Consider the following 19,208-nt stretch of genomic DNA (forward strand, 5'->3'; position numbering starts at 1 on the left):
TATGTTAGCCACCTCTTGCTGTCTACCATTATGTCACATTTCTTTTCTTGCTTCCAGTCCCACTTAATCTATTGTTAGAATATGAAGCTCCACATACTGATCTGAGTTAGCCTTCTGTACTTCTTTGCAGAGCCAAAACACAGATTGGATGCAATACTCTCTGGCTTGGCAACACCTCATGGTATAAAACTGGCCAATTCACAAGCTATCTTGGATACCTATTGTCCAAAGAAGCTTCATTGGGTTTACCAGGCCATATCTGGAATTAAGACACAGCTTGCCTATGCCATACAATTTACAATTGCAGCAATGCTAGGAAGGATTTGGGGAACCTTTCCCCACCCAACAATGTCATTGGCTAGCTTCTTATCAATCTGCCCACCCCTCCTCTTATGTAAAAGGGATACATCAACCACAAAACAGTATTGAAATCAATGATAAAGTCTCAATAATATTCGAGTTTATGTAGACAGCAGCCAAGCCAACACTGTTCATAGTATCTAGGCAACTAATTACAAAAAAAAAAGTAGGTAAGAACAGATGAGTTTGGAAAATTGTTTTCCCTCTAAGAAATTTTGAAAAGCAACACAGCAGGCTGTGCTGTTCATAGTGCTGAAACATAGAACAGTTATTACAGAAGTTAGGACAAGGCATACAATCAATGGGATTATACATCCAAAATTACACAGTTCAGTTTATTTACAAGTTTTTGTCAGCACGGTATTTTAAAAGATACAAAAGTGATAAAGGTATACTGTAAGTTATACTAACTTGTATGTAGCCACCTGCTGTTAAGAGGATGAAGAGTAAGGACTCCCATCTGATACCACTTGCAAATAAAGGCAGCAAGAGAAAGTTTGATTATGTGCAGAAATTTAATTCCCAGAATGAGTGGAGGAATACATTCTGGGAACTTCATTATTTTTTATGTTGCAAAGGAATTACCAGAAGTGGGAGGGGGGGGAATCAAAGGGTTAATGTTTCAAATCAATTTATATGAAAGCCTATGAATAAAAAAATAGCAGCTGTAGATATTAAACTTAGATCTACATTTTTATCTCTGTTCTGAAATATGTGCAGTCTATATAAAGGAAGTGTTTCACAAAGCTTTAAAAAAAACAACTGTTCAATACAATTATCTACAATTATTTTTCCAGGGTCTTCCACTTCAGTTGATTTTCCAAACTGTTGGACAAAAGTTTTTTTTAAAAAACAGCAGCTAAACTTCAGATCACTGGGCAGATATATAGGTTGCCAGGAAAACCATCACCATCACCACACTGTCCTGCTAAAATATATTTAGGCTTCAAAAAAGCATTATCTTTTCAATAGCCTATTAAAGGAAGTCCATTATCTATATTTTAAATGTGAAGCAAATATTTTACTTTAGATATTTGTCCATGCAGTAGTTACTTGACAACATCCAATCCACAAAGGCTATTAAAAATGCAATTCATTTTAATGAATGGTTTAGACTGAGCAAAATATCTCCATTGTGTATATAAAGTAATCTGTGCAAACTAATATGTTATCTGTAACACAGTCCATTCCTTATTCTTGGTGGTTTAACTTAGTGTTACCTAAAAGTTAACTAATTGCCACTAAGTGCTAACTAAGTACCACCATTTATGTCAGCATATGGTTGCTTGAACACTTAGGACTTCTTTTGGTCAGCATCACATTAAGCTGCCACTCCATTTTCCAGCCACTTCATATCAAATGAGTAGTTGACCGACTGAAGGTATGGCTCCTCTTTTCAAATACTGATGGCAGATTGATCAAGGAAGGAGAGTGGATGCTCTGTATTGTTTAAAAAACAAAGAAGTATTAAGACTATAATCTCTTGCAGAAAAAAAATGTCAATAAAGTACTTTTCAAAATGAGTGGGTGGGAGAAGGGAAGTATAATCAAGGCTATTTCAGAAAACACAATGAGAGTTCTTTCTTGTTTTTATTCTAAAAAATTAAATCTTCCAAATTTCCTATATACTGTCTTATGTATGAAATTTCTAACCCTCATTTTCATCATTAAAAGCAATCCCAAATGCCTTCAGCAACACTATTGATACACATGGGTGTACAGTACATTGCATTTATTTTAAATCAGTTTCCTATGAACTTTCTGACCTGCAAGGTTCATGTCTAACGTAACCAATCCTCAAAAAAGAAGAAAACAGTAAGACCTCATTAGTTATTTAACTTTATTTAAGAGCAGTTTCACCCTACCAACATTTCCAACCTTTAAAAAAAATGGCTGGCTTGCTTATTTCTAACCAATCTATCTCCTTAGGGCAAAATGGCACTCTGTAATTCAGAACAGGTGGTCCTTTTGGACTCATAGTTCCTCCTTGAAGAGCAGAGGGCAGGAGGCTGAGAGGGCCTCTGCACAACCATCTTGTGTATCATTTATGGCAGTTCCTGGACCAGGAGATCCTGCACATGGCCACTCAACCCTTGGTCATTTCTTGGTTGGATTTCTTAAATGTGCTTTACATGGGGCTGTTCGTGAAGGCCACCTGGAAGCTACATATGGTACAGAATTTATTTATAAAATTATATGTAAATCTAATTTATATGCCACCTAGCTCATAGCAGCTCTGGGCAGGGTATAATTTTAAAAACATACCCAATAAAATAAAATAAAATAAAAGGCGGCAATAACCTGGGAACAATACACTGACACATTAACATAGTTCCCACAAAGGCCCATACTTCTTAACCTAGCACTTGTGGAAGAGTCAGATCTTCAAGGCCTGTTTAAGGCATGACAGGGGCTGGGGCCACTTAAACCTCCAGGGAATACTGTGGCTTGAGTAATTATGGGCACTCCTCATTTTGCCTATGCAATACCACTACTTGGAGAGCTACATTGGTTGTCAGTGGGCTTCCAGGTGTCGTTCAGTGGGCTAGCTGTCACCTTTAAATCCGTATATGGCTTAGGATCTGGATATTTTGGGGGATGCCTACTCTCTATAAGATTGAGGAAGGGGGGCTTCCTTTGGGTCCTTCTTCCTAGAGTGAATTACCCGCCAGGAAGGGCCCTTGAAAACAGGCTTTCTCTGTCACTGCTCGTCTTCCTACCTAGGATTAGAACAACTCCCACCCTTTTGGAATATAGGAATGCCATTAAGACCTGGTTGTTGCAGGAAGCCTTTGGGGACCAAAGTGGATATGCCCCTCCCCCTCCAAATCTGTGATGGTCCATATTGGAAAGCATTTCTTTGGCATAATAGGATTAAGGATTATAAATGCTGTTTTGTTATTGCTGGTTTCATCTTTGTTACAGATGGAGTGTACGCCACTAGTCAGCTATGACTGAAGCAGCTTATATGCCTGCATAATTAATTAACTAACTAGATTTGCCACCAGTTTTAAAGACCATTTAAACATTTTGATGACCTGCACCAGACAAAGGTACTGAAATTGCTCTAACCAAGAGAGGAAAAGAAACGCTGCCCACCATGCATCTTATCCTAGGCTACTTTGCACCATTGGGACTATTAATATCTCTTGGTGGTTCTGCTACAGATCAACAGCAAGAGAATATATAGATGTAAAGATCATGGAAGAATGGACTCTGTAATATGACATCCAAACTGTTTTTGCTCAAGAAAGTTTAGGAATTAAAAAAAAACAGGGTTTAATCCAACAACATTTTGAAACTATCATAAAGCATGAGAAGAAACCCAGAATTGAGCAATATCTTGATATACATAGTTAAATCAAAGGGATCAAAATGGTGCCCAGAGAACCCAGAGAAACAGAGCCAGAATCTAGAGGATCTTGGATAGACTATGTGCCATATTTAACACAAGTTACTTTGTCTCCAAGGAGTGCCCCCAGAGTGGTGATGGAGCTCACTTTAAGCAGCTCTATGGTCATCACCCGCTTCATCACTGCTGGTGATTGGGTAAGAACTGGCCAGGGAGCAGCTATTTAAGTTTTCGGAGCTGGAAGCCATTCGCCTTTCTAGGCCATGAGAAGTACGAATTAGAGGTCGAGGTCTAATATTTTGGGAGGTCCCGTCAATAGAGTTGGAACGCTGTATGTTAATGGAATGTATAATTGGTCCATTTAAGCTGTATGTAGAAGTAGTACGCATCATCTAAAAACAATATAGGAAGGAGGAAGAAAACAAAGTTAATCTACACGTTGCATCTAAGCCAAATTTAAGGATTTTACATACTTTCTTTCACTAACTTGTAATAAGAGCCCTGATATTCTTCAAATCAAAACAGCATACCAAGAATGTCCTTTCAACCCAACAGGGCAACATATTCAAGACACGTGAACAAGATTTACTGTTCACCGATCATGATTTTCTTACCAATATAACTAATCTTTTCAGCTGTTTTCAGTAATATAAATCTTTCAGAGGGGAAAAAACTCATTCTAGCATAAGGCCATGCTATCACTGGAAACTGGTAGCTGCATTAAGATAAAGCAAGCAAGCATTTGGCAGCACCTTCTCTACAAAGAGATCCTTAAATAATACCAAACATTGGTTTAAACCTTTAGATCTACTTTAACCTAGATAACCATACAAATTATAAAACACGTGCACTGAGCCTAAGAAGAGTAGATACTGATGAAACGAAACAGCCTTGAATGTATCCTAAACAGCTATTTCTTTGACTTCCTATTAATCATGCTAAAATTTAGATATACAAAGACTTCTGCATTCAGGTAGTCCTCAACCTATGGCCATTTGTTCAGCAACCGTTCAAAGTTACAACGGAGCTGCCCGAATGATGGTTACAACCAGTCCTCGGAATTCCGGCCGTCCCAGCACCCCTGCAGTCACGTGGTGGCAATCTGGGCACTTGGCAACCGGCTCGCACTTATGACCGGTTACATTGCCCCATATTCACGTGATTGCCATTTGCAACCTTCCCTGCCGGCTTCCCCAGAAAGACAGTGGGGAAGCTGGCACGGAAGGTTGCAAGTTGCTGGGGTCAGTCTCCCCCACCCGTGCACCTCCCCAGCCCCTCTGCGCTTGTGCTGTACCAGCCCGTCACACACCTTGTGCACCCTCCCTGACCTGCACCTCTCGTGCATTCCCTTGCTGTGCCTCTCATGCACCCCCTCGCACCCTTCCTGACCCACACTTTCGCACCCCCCCTCATTCCCTCCCCCACGCGGCAGCAGCCACTTACCTGCCTGTGGGCCTGGGACTTGCAACTTCCTGCTGGCTTCCCCACTGACTTTGGTTGCCTTGCCCAATGATTGTGAGATTTGGTTAACGACAGCAACTGCGACTGCCAGAATTGCCATCGCTAAGCAATGCAGTCACAGTTTACAACCGCATCACTTAGCGATGGAAATTCCAGTCCCAACTGCCATCCTAAATCAAGGACTACCAGTACTCTAAAATATGCCACAGAAGACTGTAACCAGTTCCATCTGTCACTGATGAAATAATGACCACTGGTAAAAGAAGTTCTCTTTCTTCCTTGCACACCCTGAAATCTGTTCAAGACAAGACTTGGGATAAATGGGTAGAAAGTGAAGGAGAATCTGGTGCCCTTGAAGCTTTGCTGAAGTAACTAAGCTGCTGAGGACTAAGAGAACTTCCTTAACATGGTTTTGCTATGACCTGATGTGCAAAAAAAAAGCAAACTTTGGTCTGGTTAGGTGAAAGGGGAACAGGGAAGCCAGCCATCACAGGCTTCTGCCATCAATTTGTGGCTAAGAGAGCACAAATTCATATTTAACTGTATTAATGAGGAGTTTCATCCCATGTTCTTGGTCCAAGTTAATAGTTTTGAGTATTTTTAGCAAACTGCTTTTCCTGTAACTGGTTCTTCATATAGTCCTCTGTGCATTCACACATGTAAATTCATTTCTGCACAGACCAGTGATGCTGGAGGGCAAGACTCATTGCCTGTGTTCATGTGGGGTGCCGGTAACATTTGAGCAATTTTGTCATGCTTAGAACTTTCTAAATTCCCAGCCCAACCACACAAACAATGTTATCATATGCAGTATTAGAGGGCCTTTCCAGTTACCCAGATTTTTTTAAACCTCTTCAGATACTCTGAGAATATTTCTGCCTTGTTTTCTCAAAACCTTTCATTTGCTATCTGTTAAATAATCCCTCAGCATGTCCCTTCTGCTTCCATATCTCTGGCTACTGTTGCAAAATGTTTCTTTACCACTGGGCAGCATATTTTTTAATCACACTGACCAGATACAGGAGCTGGTAGGACTTCAGAAAATTAAAATATGTGATATAAGCAGGTCACAAGCACAACCCAAGAATCAGCCTCTGCCTTGGCTTCCATATTATTCCAGATGTCCCCAGGCATGTCACTTACTGCTAACGATGAAGTACTGGCAAGGCGGCCCCCTAAACAGCTTTCACTGGCGGTGCAGAAATTACTTCCATCTACGCTGTTGTGGGCTATCAATGCTCTTCGAAGTGCTCTCTTTGGGGTCTTGGAAAAAGAGAATGCTCGTGTAACCTGCAGAATGTTGACAAGACACCAACAAAGCAATAGTCAAAACAAGGGAGTTGTGCCAGATGTGCAAAGTGGAAAATTGGTTCCAAATTTCAGCCCAGGAACGTTGTGCTGAGCTTTAAGTACACTATGATTCACAAAATGTTGTAAATCTCATTTCAGGTTATACCCACGTCAATTTTTCTTTTCTTTTGCAACTTCAAATTTTCTTTTCTTTTGGTTTGCCAGGCAAAGCAGTCGTGCACCACTATTGTAGATTTCCAAATGGTTTACTGGAAAAGGGTTAGTTCTTTATGATGTTGATTTGTTTTACCGATTTACATTTCACTTTTCTTGGGCAAATTCAAGGCAGGTGCATATAACACAGCCTCCTTCAACTTCATTCCTGCAACAGCCAGCTTGAAGTAGGTTGGGCTGAACACCAGTGACTGGCCCAGAGGCACTCTGTGAGCTTCATTACTATTAGTTATTTTATTATTCCCAGAGTGATTGACAAGAGAACTCTGATAAATAAGGGAACACAGAGTGTAGATTTTCACGGCTCCCACTGATTGGTGAAATTATATCCAGGCAATGCTGTGGGAGACAATGAGCATGCCCTGATGTTAGCAAGGCTAGCAAAACGTCAGCAGGTATTCATTGTCTCACAAAGCATTACCCAAAAGTCATTTTGCCAGTAAAGGAGGAAACAATAAATACAGGAATAAGAATTTGGCAAGAAATGCCTCTCTGCTGAAAAAGTTGGCAGGGGCAGCCCCATAGCAGCAGATCTTTCTGTGCCTACGGAAAGCACTGCAGGTGGAAAGCTATAAAAGGGAACATTTCTCATTCAGTTCAAACCTGTTCCTTCCTTGTCAATCTCTCCATCCCTTCCCTTCTCTGCCCCACACTTTCCAATTATGCTGCAGGCTATTTTTCAACTTGCACCAATTCCTCCCATATTTGACAACATTTTCCTACAATAAGTAAATTAAGAGTGGCACTGGTTAGTGGACAAGATACACAATCTCTTCAGAAGCACAGGATATGTACAAGTGCCTCTTTCGTTTCTTAAACACTAAGCTGGAAAATATTAAAAGACCTGTATTTTATCATAGTGGGATCAAAAAGCCAGGCTTTGTGATTCTTACCAAGGATGATTTTAACTGCTTTTTTCTGAAAGTTTAACAGGGTTTTTAACAGCTTTATGTTAGGGAGTTTGTGTGTTTTGAGGAGAAGGGTTCTCTTAAGCAACCTAGATTCTGACACCAGGCTAAGGCAATAAGATGATGGGTTTTTTGTATGAAAGCTAAAATAAGGCAGTGAAGTATTTAAAATGCTATATAAAATTAAAAATATCATTTTACTGGGAAATGAATTGTGTCCCCAATTTAGAATTGAAGGAAGCAAGTCCTTTTAAGCTAAGCCTCTTACCTTCTTGGATGTTTTCTTTATGGCCCGTGACGCTCTACTCAATGTACTATCCACATCTTTTGTGTTTACTTCAATAGAATCAGGATCAGTTGCATAAATAAGATTTTCCTGGCAGGAAAAAGCCCCAACAGTTAACTTCGAGGGGAAAAATGCTACCTTGAATTTCAAATCCACATTCAAAAACCCTGCTTAAGTTCCCAAATTTCACAAGCCTCCCTTTCTTAGGAGATAAATATATACATTGCATACACACATACACACACAATGCATCTGGCACACTATTCCTGTACTGACCGCTGTATAGGCGCTTTCTATGGTTTATTTGGCAAATGGGAAAAAAAATCAGGTTTTAAGGCTCTGCTGCCACCATGTGGGAATGGTGTATGAGTAATTTGACAAAGCAAAGGGTTTTTTTTCCCTAGAAGAAAGGATGCAAGCCACACATAGTCAAGAAATCAAGATTCCCTTATGCTGGAAAACAGGAGACAAGCCATGGATCACCAGAGCAGAAAGGACGGGTGTGACTTGCAGTGATGAAGTAGTAAATATATCTGGAGCCTATTTGTAATTCAACTTGACACCAGGTTTGTCTTGAACCTGGAGATGGGTTCCTTGACACCTACATGTTGTTTATCACAACATCTAAAAGACAGTTTATCTTTTCATATGTGCTCAGAAAACTCCACAGAGCTCAATGGAGTATACATCTCTGACATGCTCTCACCACCACAGCCTAAGATATACCGTTGCTAACAGAGTATGTTCAACCCATACTCTGTGGACAAAACAGAGTCCAAAGAAGCAAGTATTCTAAATTATATACAGTGTGTGCGTGCGTGCACACACACACACACAGACCATGTTATAGTACTTTAATGCCTGATTCGCTGTATTTCCAGAAAAAGACATTATTTGCCTTTGATTTGGAGAATGCAATCAATCAAGTGGGCACCTCAAAACATACTGTAAGCTCTACTAATTTTATTCCACGTATTTATTACCCTGCCTTTGGACAAAATCAAAATCAAAATCATGGCAGCTAAAAAAAAATGTCTAAAATACTAAAAAAATCACAATAAATAAATAAAAAGAATGTAAACAAACAGCTCTTAAAAATAATTGAAGCAGACAGCTTTCCCAAGAAGAGTCTTGTACGAGAGTCAACAATTAGGGTGCAAAAGCTTCCAGAAAAGGAAACCTTGCTGGGTCAAGAGTTTACCTCATGCCACAAAGGCTGGCATATCAAACAGGCCTATAAGTGATGATATTTCCATACTATTCCATTCAGGTTTTATATTTCTAACATCAATATCTGCCAGTAGACTACCTAAAAGACATTACTGTACCACTTGGGAATAATGTATCCAAAATAAGCTGGTTTTTGGTTTATAGGGCATTTTATGATCTGCAGGTGCTATCCCATGACTGTTCAAAGCATGACAGAACATTGGGATTTGCCAATGTACTGGTTGAAACTCTGCCAACATACCTGGATTATGACGACAATAAGTTTAGTTGTCATACATAGATCTCCCATACAGTGATCCTCAACATGATGACTGGAGACGACTATATGCCCAGCAACATATTCCTTGATGCCTACCAGGGTCCTACCACAATTGATTTAAGATTTAAAATTTTTAAAAAGTAGACGGTAAGATCCTGGAAAGCAAAGCGCCAGCTTGAAGCATAATTTGTATTTGGATTGAAGACTATGCAGTGTTTTGCATCTGATTCAGAAGAGATGATTTGGAATCAGTAGGAGTGTGAATGCTCAGAGTCCCTTCTTGGGGGAGATGGGCAGTAGTACAAATTTGAGACATCCATCTATCCATCCATACATACATAAAATGCAGCACTGGTCTGTGACTCATTAAAGCGGTCACATTTATTTCTGGGGCTGCAGGGAAAGTCCCTCCTCAGCAGCCATGTAATCCCAGAAAAAGAGGTCGCTACTTCAATGAGCCACAGACAGATGCTACATTGGTTCTCACTTTGAAGCACCTTTTCTGAATAAAATCCAAAACATTGCACAGCCCTAACTTTAGGCCTGTCTTTCCAGGTAGAATCTGTCTGCCCTACACGGTCTAGCAGAAAGATGCTTCAAGGGCTGGGAGGGGAAGTGGGGGGCACTCAGAGAACCAGATTCTCAGGATATTCCAGCCCCCTCTTGGAATATCATGCTCCGAGAGATCAAATGCGTCCCTTACAACCTTCAGAAAAATGGTCAGTACTGTTTTGTTTCACAGGGCATTCAAGCAGGAAGATCTCCCAAGGTTGGCAATAGTTTTTTTTTTTTAAGGAATAGTATTATTGTTTTATTTGTTAACCTTTTTTCTTATTTGGTTTTAGCCACCTAGAGTTCCAAGGAGTAGGCAGCATACAAATGAGGCTTAATAAATAAATAAATCTCACCAATGCCTCGACCTCAAACGGACCCCTAAGCACTTTTAGGAAATTAAATGGTGGGAAGCGGCTTCCTAGGGCTTGCTTGGAAAGTCTGTCCAGGCAAAAAGCAAAGGGTCAAGGAGATGGTGGGGTACAGGACAACCTGGGAGGTTAAAGAAGATGGCGGAGAGTCACTCAGTAGTCTTTTGGCAAATAGGTTTTGTAATGGGCCACAGCCTCACTACAGCCATTTTGTGACCATACCCAAAGATGCTCTGGAAATCCCAAATGTGACTCCCAGCCCTAAAGATTAGAATAGCCCTGGTCCTATTAACTCATTCTACAGTATGTACTCAATATCAACTCTGATCTCAAGTGCTTACAGCGTCTGCTTTACATATTGTGTTCGCTACATGCCGACACAGCATCTTCAGCCAGTCCTCCTTGAGGGGTTCCTCGGTGGTTATTTGGAAAGTGAACAAAAGATTGCTTTGCTCTGTTGGTGGCCGCACAACCAATGCAAATGCTTTGCGGCAGTCTGTAGAGAAAAGAAATGTTTTTTAAAAAAATCTTTAACAGTTAAACGAGGAAAGCATGGACTAGAGAATATTATGAGATCTAAACATTAAGTCAAGGTAAGAACTAGCATTTATAGCCCTGAACATTAACAAGCAAGCTATATCAATATGTAATAGGCTCTTTCTAAACTTAACTCTAGCTGAACTTCCTTTCCCCATATTAGCTCTCATTTTCATGGCTTACTGAAAGCTTAAAAATGCTACTCGGTACAGCCGAATCGTGCCACCAGAGAATTTCTTATGGCTTCAAAGACCACAAGAAATGCTATTAAAAGAATCCACTCCTATGAGAATTTCCCATCTCTAGGGCCTATAGTGGTTAGTTTCTCCAGCCACAGAAAACTAAAAGATTAAAGCTAATTAAGCTGTAATAATGCTGCACTATGTTTTATGGAGCCACTCTAAACCTGCAGTGGCTGAGACAAGGTACGCAATCCCAAGGGACAAAGCTGGATATAAAGCCATGTAAGTGGAATAAAGATGTAAAAGCTAAATATCTACACACTCAGCCACAACAGAGTCACTGCAGAGAATTCAGAGCAGCTGCATTTGACACATCTTCAGAGACAGAGGTCAAACCCTTGAGAACATCCACTCTCTTCCCACTGTCAGATTATAGTAACATATGACTTTTCAGAAAAGCCCACTTTCCACAATCATGGCTTGAATTTTAAACTCTATTGAAGCTTCAGATACAGAAAAGAAACTGATAAAATAATGCTGCCTGCCATTCACTATACTTCAGAATACTTTCTTTTGCTTAGTGCTCATATAAAATCTGTTCCTCACTCTTTCTAGGAGCTGAAGTATACATACAGTTAGCTGGAGAGATCAATTAACAGCCAAGGGGCAGGACCCTTCTACTGCCATTTAACTGTCCTCTTCCATGCTTTACTACATTTTTAGTTTGATCTACTGATCCTACAGCTCAGGTGGCATATGCAAAGTTTTTCCCTCCTCACCAAGCTTGTGTTGGCTTCTTTCTGACAACCAATCCAACCCAACTTCATCCTGAGGTCATCAAACTCGACTTTGAAGACCTGGCTTTAATTAATTTTCCCAGGAATGCACTTCAGTTTGTTTTCACTCAGGACAGCTGATATAAGCCAAGCCCCGGAAAAGGAAGAATGTACCAAAGGAAAAAATGCACAGAAACTTGCAACTCATGTCTTAATGCTCCAGTTAAATTTCAAGTATGCATGACGGAGGGCTGCAAGAAGCTAGCTCGTGGCAAGTTTTTCTCAAATTATAGAAAAGTCGTCTTTCTAAAGTATAGAATGCTGCTGCAATAAACGCTGATATAAACAAGGGAAATTAATGCCACAGTACTGACTACACAGCAAAGTCACATTGATTTCAGTGAGGCTTGCAGCCATGTAAATGCCACAATCTAGGGGGAAAAAAGCTGCATCTGCCCACTAAACGATTTCAAGAATGTGGGCTTAACTGCTGCTTAAGATTAAAGTGCCAGTCATATAAACCTTTGTTCTTAAAGGTTAATACACCCACATGAGATGCTTTATTTTTAGACAAGCATTGCACAAAGCACACAGAAAAAGAAAAGCAAGAGCTGTGCGCTTTAAAAGCTTTGAGAATGGTTTTCTACAAATACAAGTTCAAAGCTGACATTTGACTGTCTCCTCTCACTGCTCCTTTTAACCGTTATTTACAGTTCTCTTACTGCCGGGTAAACCTCTTTGGAGGAGATCTCGCTGCTCAGCCATGCCCAAACCCTTCAGTATTTGAAGCAATCATTCCATGTATTGGTTCAGTCTTCCCCAACTTGAGTATTCTATGAGAAGCTGTCTGGAGACACCGGGATGGGGTTCAAAGCCTACCCACTCCCATTTCTTTGAAAAAGTTCTAACCTTCTGTCTCTCGAATATCTAGCACCTTCTTGATCTGAGACAGAGGCATGAGGACGATGTGCTTGAGACAGGCTGGCGGCCTGGTGTGGCCGTGCGGACTCTTGAAGCCACCAATGACTTTGTGCCGTTTCCTTGCAATCTGTCACAAGCCAAAGAAACACTCAGTGAGAAAGGAGCTTCAATATTCAGAGACCTTTAAATGACAAGTTTTGTAGCCCACAAAAAAAGCCTAAGCAATTGCAACATATGGATTTATAGTTTCTTCTTAAAATGCCATGCGCCCCCTCTTTTATGAGAGTAATTCAGAGATTTTATGTTCTCTTGAACACCACATGCTCCCTTCTTCTCCTCTGCCTTGTGCTCGCAAAATATCCCCAAGCTGCATATGGCAAGTAGCAGAGCACTGTATCAGGGAATGCTAATTAAATATATCCCTTCCATTGTTAAATCCAGTCTATGCAAGCACACATAAGTCCGGAGGGCAAGATAATTATTTGAGAGCAGGGTTAGGCAATCTATTGCCCTCCAGGCTTTTGAGACTACAGTTCACATAATCCCTTTCCACTGACCACATAGCAATGGATATGCCATCCATATTACCTTGCACCAGGATAGCCAGTGGCCTAGATCTGATACTAATTCTCTGCAAATGTGCCAAACACCAACACCTGCACTTCTGCAGAATATTCCTCAGCCTGTTTGCAATACTATTGTCAGCCATCTTGATCAAGGAATAATTATAATCAAATAATGTGGTTTTACAGGCACAGGAACCTCAGCCTAAGACAGCCTTTCTCAACCTTTTGACCCTGGAGGAACCCCTGAAATATTTTTCAGGCCTTGGGGAACCCCTGCACATTCAGGCCAGAAGTTACAAAATTATGTTCATTTCATGAGTAGGCCTGTATATATGCACTAACAGTGTTCTTAAACTAAAAATAAAGAATGAAACTTACCTCTTTAATGTGAAGTTGTCCAAATCTGAAATAATTTTTTAAATAAATTGTGATCTCCCAGGGACCCCTAGTGACCTCTCGCAGAACCCTAGGGTTCCGCAAAACCCTGGTTGAGAAACTCTGGCCTAAGAGGATCAACTTCAGCAACCAAATGATTTGCAATACTCATTATAAACTAAAGCATGTACAACACACACTCATGGACAAAATGGCTGCAATCTCTGAACAGTCTGGTCACTAAATTATTGGATATGTATGGTAAGTATAGCCCCCAAATCACAGAAGTAATAGTTTTTCCTAGTGTATGTTAGTCAAAACCCATCTTGGCTACTGTGGCAAGTTCTGGGCACTACTCTTCAAGAAACTTTCAAACAGATTCAAAGAATGGGAAAAAGGATGATCAGAGAGTGGAAATGAAGGCTTATAAGGAGAGAGACTGAGGGATGATTATCTTTGAGAAAAGAAGATTGAAAGATGAATAGAATACGTGAACGAGAACTACATTCTGTTTTCAATAATCTCAATAAAGAAGAGTCTTAAATTCCAAAAAGGACTTGAGTATCAAGAAAAAAAATCCTAGATTAAAAGCAGATTAATAGATTCAGTTTCTTAGAGTCGTGATGAGCTTCCGTTGTTGAATCTGATAAAACAGAGGCTGCACAACCATCTCCTGCAGATGCTTTAATCTGGATTCTCTAAGCAGTAGTAGGACTCAATATTAATGGTCCTTCCAACTCCATGTTTTTAGTCTAATTAAATGTAAATTAATGTTTTTTCCCCATAATACTCATGATTTATTAGATAAGCTGCTTTGTGATGGCTTTTGTACTGTACTGGGATATAAAAAGAGCTTAATACCAATATATTAAGCTATTTACATGGATTACTTTTGCTTAATTTATTTTGTATCTTCTAGTTAAGGAGAGGGCACAGTTTCATGACTTCTGATCTCATCAAGTGTTGTCTAAGCCTGTTAAACCCTATATACCTTGTGCTTGCTATAATAACATTCACAGTGATGACATCCACATTACAGGTTACGTCTGAGAAATGCCTGGAAACACTAATTACAAATGCTTTTTGAGATTACAAAACAGCACTGACAGAGTAAGAGCTTTAATTCCTAATTTTAAAAAAAGATATCTTCTTCCCATATGAAATTTCTCACATATATCAGTTTACCTCATTTCATATTCCTCCACCACAGACAAGTTGTTGATATCCAGGCTATTATATGCCCTGTCCCAAGATAGCTGCTCTACTCCTTATAATTTGTTCTTGGAAGTCTGAAAAAGTCCATACTCCTCCCTCAATAGTCATATCTCACAGCAACCATTTCATCAAGCTGCAACAGACAAAGAACAAGGGTATTCCAGCCCAGTGCTGAAGATCAGCCTTTTGTGCCTTCTCTTCTCTCCAAACAGGTTCTCTCAACTGGTCATTATAAGAAATATACAAATTGATATTTGAGTTTGCTTTTATCTTATTTCCTCTCCATGTTTTTTTTTCCTCTGCCACATTGTATAATTTAGATTATAAACTTGGGGGCAAGGACTGCCCTATTTGGAAGCTACTCTGAGATGAACAGTTTAGAAGACAAATACGCATGCTTTAAGTGAAGGAACAATACTTCTGCATATTTTTGACAAATGTTGTTGATCTTAATAAAGGTATGTTCTGACTGGATTTTCTATTTCACCTGGAGACTCTACCTATCTGCTATTCATCAATGCTACTGCTGTTTTTGCTTTTATGATTTTACTTGCACTGGGTTTTACGATAGCCTCATTGCAGCTCCTTTAGTGGCATAGAAAAGCAAGAACAAAGTTAGAAAAAAAAACAAGAAAAGGTGTTTTTTCCTTCCTAAGTGACCATTGAGATTCTCAGGTAGCTGAATTCTGCAACTAGTAACTCTGCTATACCCAACCCACAAACAGTATTATGGTCCTGGCAATTAAAATTCAATGGGCCATCTGCTTAAGTATTTAACATCACAGATGAAGGGCTGGGTTCAGATTCACTCCTGACTATTTAGGGCAGATTTGCATGGAAGGCTGTACATCCTTAATGATGCAGCTTGGACAGACCATAATGAACATGTGCTTTATGGCCTCTCCTTTACTAGACTCAAGCCTCTGAAACTTGATTAGTTTGTTTTCCCCTAGCTCAGTATCTTTCCAACAGCAGTTTCTGGTTATACTGCTTGTGTGGACATTTCTGTAGCCTAAGAAGCAGCAAAACAGAATTACCTGACACAGGCATGTTACTGATTCACATTAAACACAAATAAGTCCCATGAGAATTTATGCATTGCTGAGCCACTGCCCTGAGTCTGAAACAGTGTCAGAACTGTAAGCAACACCAAGAGACCAACTGATGAATTATACTAGTGTTAACCATGATCCATCAATCCACCAAGAAGAGAAAACCAATCTAGGATGTTCTCTGGCTTGTTGTGCATCAAGTGGATGTTAAGAGGGAAAGACAGTAGAGAAGGACAGCAAAGCTTGAAGAGTATCAAGTCACCTTTCAGATTCATAAGCATATACAGTAGTGAGCTATTGGGTTGGGAGATTTGTTGGAAAAACCAAGATGCTAAGGCAGTTGTTAAAGAAATCAATTCAACGGATTGCTTTCTTCAATATACCTGGTGTATTGATAGAAATCTCAGATCTTACTAAGAGTATATCTCAGAGTAAATATATCTTCTTGTATGCACAGGGAAGTGAACACATTCCGTTTTATCGATCACACACTGTGGCATTCAGTCCCACAAGCAAGAGCACATTAGAACAATGCCACATTTTCAGAGCCCTCTGAAATCTTTATGGAGGCAAGTCCACTCGCTCAGATGAATCAAGTCTTAAAAGCGACCGTCTATCAAAGCTACATGTACAGACGGAAACCAAGCGTCCTCCAAAATAGCTGATTCACAGAACGTACTTCATACAATGGGGACAGCAGTGGTTCAATACAGTTTAAGCTGGCAAGAGTTACACAAGCTAACAAGGCTACACAGCTGGTACAATTTCTAAGAGACCAACCCAGTACATAGTGTAATGTCAGACACAGAATTCAACTTCTGATGAAACTGTTTGTATCTAAGGGGTAAAGGAGAGCTACATTTTGTCTTTATGGATGAAATGCCAACTCTCAGAAACCAAAGGAGGCTGCATCAGATTAAATTCTGTGATTATGATATAATCTCTGGTTTTAATACAAGTAGAATTTTGGTCATAACTCAGCAATTCATGGGGTTCATACATCATGGTTTGTTTGGTTTTGTCTCACTGTCTTGTGCAAATCCACTCAATTGTAGTTAATTCCATAAACTAAACTACATTTTAAAATGCCACAGTTTAGCACAGTGTGATGCATGTAATAGCACAGTTTGTTTGATTTGGACTTCCCATGTGATAATAACCTAGCTCCTGATTTGTACACTGTGGTCAATGCTTAGTGTTGGTTTTGAGACCTCATCCAATGGGAATTTATGCAAACCAGGTAAGTAAATCATAGCTTCACATGCTATGAAATAGGTCAGTGAATGCACATGTATTTCATCTGGCCAGGAGGGATTACTGAAAGGCCTTCTTAACTGCTCTAATGACAATTTACTCTCTTTTCCTTCTGACCAAAACTTTCACGGCTCGCAGCAAACACAGCTGCAGAAAGTTCTTCTGGCTTTCCTGTCAATCCCCAAAATTGAGTTACAAAGCATTAAGACTGCAGAGAGAAAGTGCTCTCTGTGACAATTTTTCCAGCAGTCCTTACCAGCTGAGTGACTGCTACACATAGTGCAATGCTTTCAACTGAGGACAAAAAAAAAAAAAAAAACAGCTTTCAAGTTGCCCTTCACAAATTCCAGGTATTTGGATGGTTATTTATTCCTCAGAGTTGCAAGTCATTCTAGGATGTCACAGCCAAATGAGTCACTGCAGACTTACCTCCAGGCAGTCGTTGAAAAGGAACAGAGTGACCTGCTCCCCTCTGTCACAGAGGTCGTCACCAAGTGCAACCGTTTCCAGGCGCTGAATTAGACAGCGGTGAGATGACAAGAGGTTAGCCTATTGGGCATAGGAGAAGCTCATTAAAAAAAAGTTGGGAGGTTGCTGCATCACCAAGAAATGATGATAAAGGTGGAGAATATTCTTTTATCACAAGATACATGAATTGTTAGTTCTGGCACAGTACACAATAAGAAGGGTGCTTACACATGGAATTAGTAAGTACCCTTCTTAGGTAAGGGATAAATTGGATTTCTTGGAAGTAATTATACCAAGGACCCCAGGGGAGAGCCGGAGAATGCTGATGGGGGCTCCCTCTTTCCCCCCTGAAGTGAGAGAACAGGAAGAGTTGCACTGGGGAAATTTGGATTGGTGGGTCCTACACAGGCAAAGGTTACAGGTAATGGTAGAAGCAGCAGCCCTGATCAGCGATCCGGGTCCCATTGGGGAAAGATGATCAGGATAAGACTCCTGCAGGCTCACAGGACAATTTTGCTGATTGGCAGATAAAGTTAATCATGTTTGTTCTAGGCTAAATGACAGTTGGACAGATTCCAATATAGTGAGCAAGAGTAGATCTTATATTATCTAGGATTCTTTGGATCTTACTGAGCCTGAGGAACTGAACAAGGTTCTTTGCGGTATGAGTTTGGATTCAAGCCCCTCCTACCCTGGCTACTGATAGACCTTTGGCCCAATTCAAAGTGCCAGAAATGACCTACAAAGCCTTAAATAGCACAGCACTGAGTTTCATTAAGTACCATCTTGACATCCAGTGAGGACATCTCAAAGAGGCCTGTTACCAGAATTTAGGGGGAAATGAACTGCAGACCTTCTCTGTGGTGGTCTCCACAGTTTAGAGCTCTCTACTCCCAGAGGTTTTGAAAGGCTCCTCACCCTCCATGGCATTTAGAAGATCACTGAAGACTACTGTATTCACCAACGTTACAGTTCTCCAGTATACAAGCTAAGAAAGAAGGACCAATCTGGGTTCCCTGACCCATAAGATGCAGAAACTGATGGGGAATCAAGATCTTTTATTAAATAATCCTTTTAATAAAAATTTAAATAGGAAACTGGCATGCTGGAGAGCAAAGAACTCACTCCTAGCATCAACTTTCTTTGTAAGAATGCTTTTCAGGCTGGAATGGTAGAGTAGGGATATGAAAAACTCATCAATTCAGGTATAAAATATTCTGGAGAAGTCCAGAATGTTTGTTCTCCCTCTGGACCATGCTGAACCTCCTCCAGCCAATGCCATTTGGAGATAGTTCAGTAGTTTTTGGAAGTATATCCTCCCAAGCAGAAGGGTCCTGGACGTTTCTGATGGGGGTCTTGGACATAGTATTTCAAGCAAAGTTCTGGGAACCTGGACATAGTATTTCAAGCAAAATGAGTCTGCTTTGGGGCCAGACAGGAGGAATTGAACATTTGCTAGTGTTTCCAAATGAGTGAGTTTTGCACATCCATACACTGAGAATAGGAAGGCATGTCCCACAGCCACTATAGCAGCCATTGTGTATGTCTACCACTTGTTC

At 40.3% G+C, this 19,208-nt stretch overlaps 1 protein-coding gene across 3 annotated transcripts in view; it reads right to left on the reverse strand.

Moving 5' to 3' along the window:
• Window positions 1–1,026: 1,026 nt before the first annotated feature.
• Window positions 1,027–19,208, reverse strand: part of ECT2 (epithelial cell transforming 2) — a 37,493-nt gene continuing 19,311 nt past the window's right edge. For 2 of the 3 annotated variants that reach the window (XM_063306438.1, XM_063306437.1), the window contains 6 exons: window positions 17,611–17,730; window positions 12,708–12,846; window positions 10,645–10,799; window positions 7,874–7,981; window positions 6,317–6,463; window positions 1,027–1,800 (listed from right to left, as the gene is read on the reverse strand). In XM_063306438.1, coding sequence (XP_063162508.1) covers window positions 1,711–1,800; window positions 6,317–6,463; window positions 7,874–7,981; window positions 10,645–10,799; window positions 12,708–12,846; window positions 17,611–17,730 — 759 coding nt within the window. In that variant the 3' untranslated portion in view covers window positions 1,027–1,710. Of the gene's footprint in view, window positions 1,801–3,860; window positions 4,105–6,316; window positions 6,464–7,873; window positions 7,982–10,644; window positions 10,800–12,707; window positions 12,847–17,610; window positions 17,731–19,208 lie in introns of all 3 variants that reach the window. The other variant, XM_063306436.1, reaches the window with a different exon arrangement.

This window comes from Candoia aspera, chromosome 6 (genome assembly GCF_035149785.1).
Source record: "Candoia aspera isolate rCanAsp1 chromosome 6, rCanAsp1.hap2, whole genome shotgun sequence".
Classification (NCBI taxonomy): Eukaryota; Metazoa; Chordata; class Lepidosauria; order Squamata; family Boidae; genus Candoia; species Candoia aspera.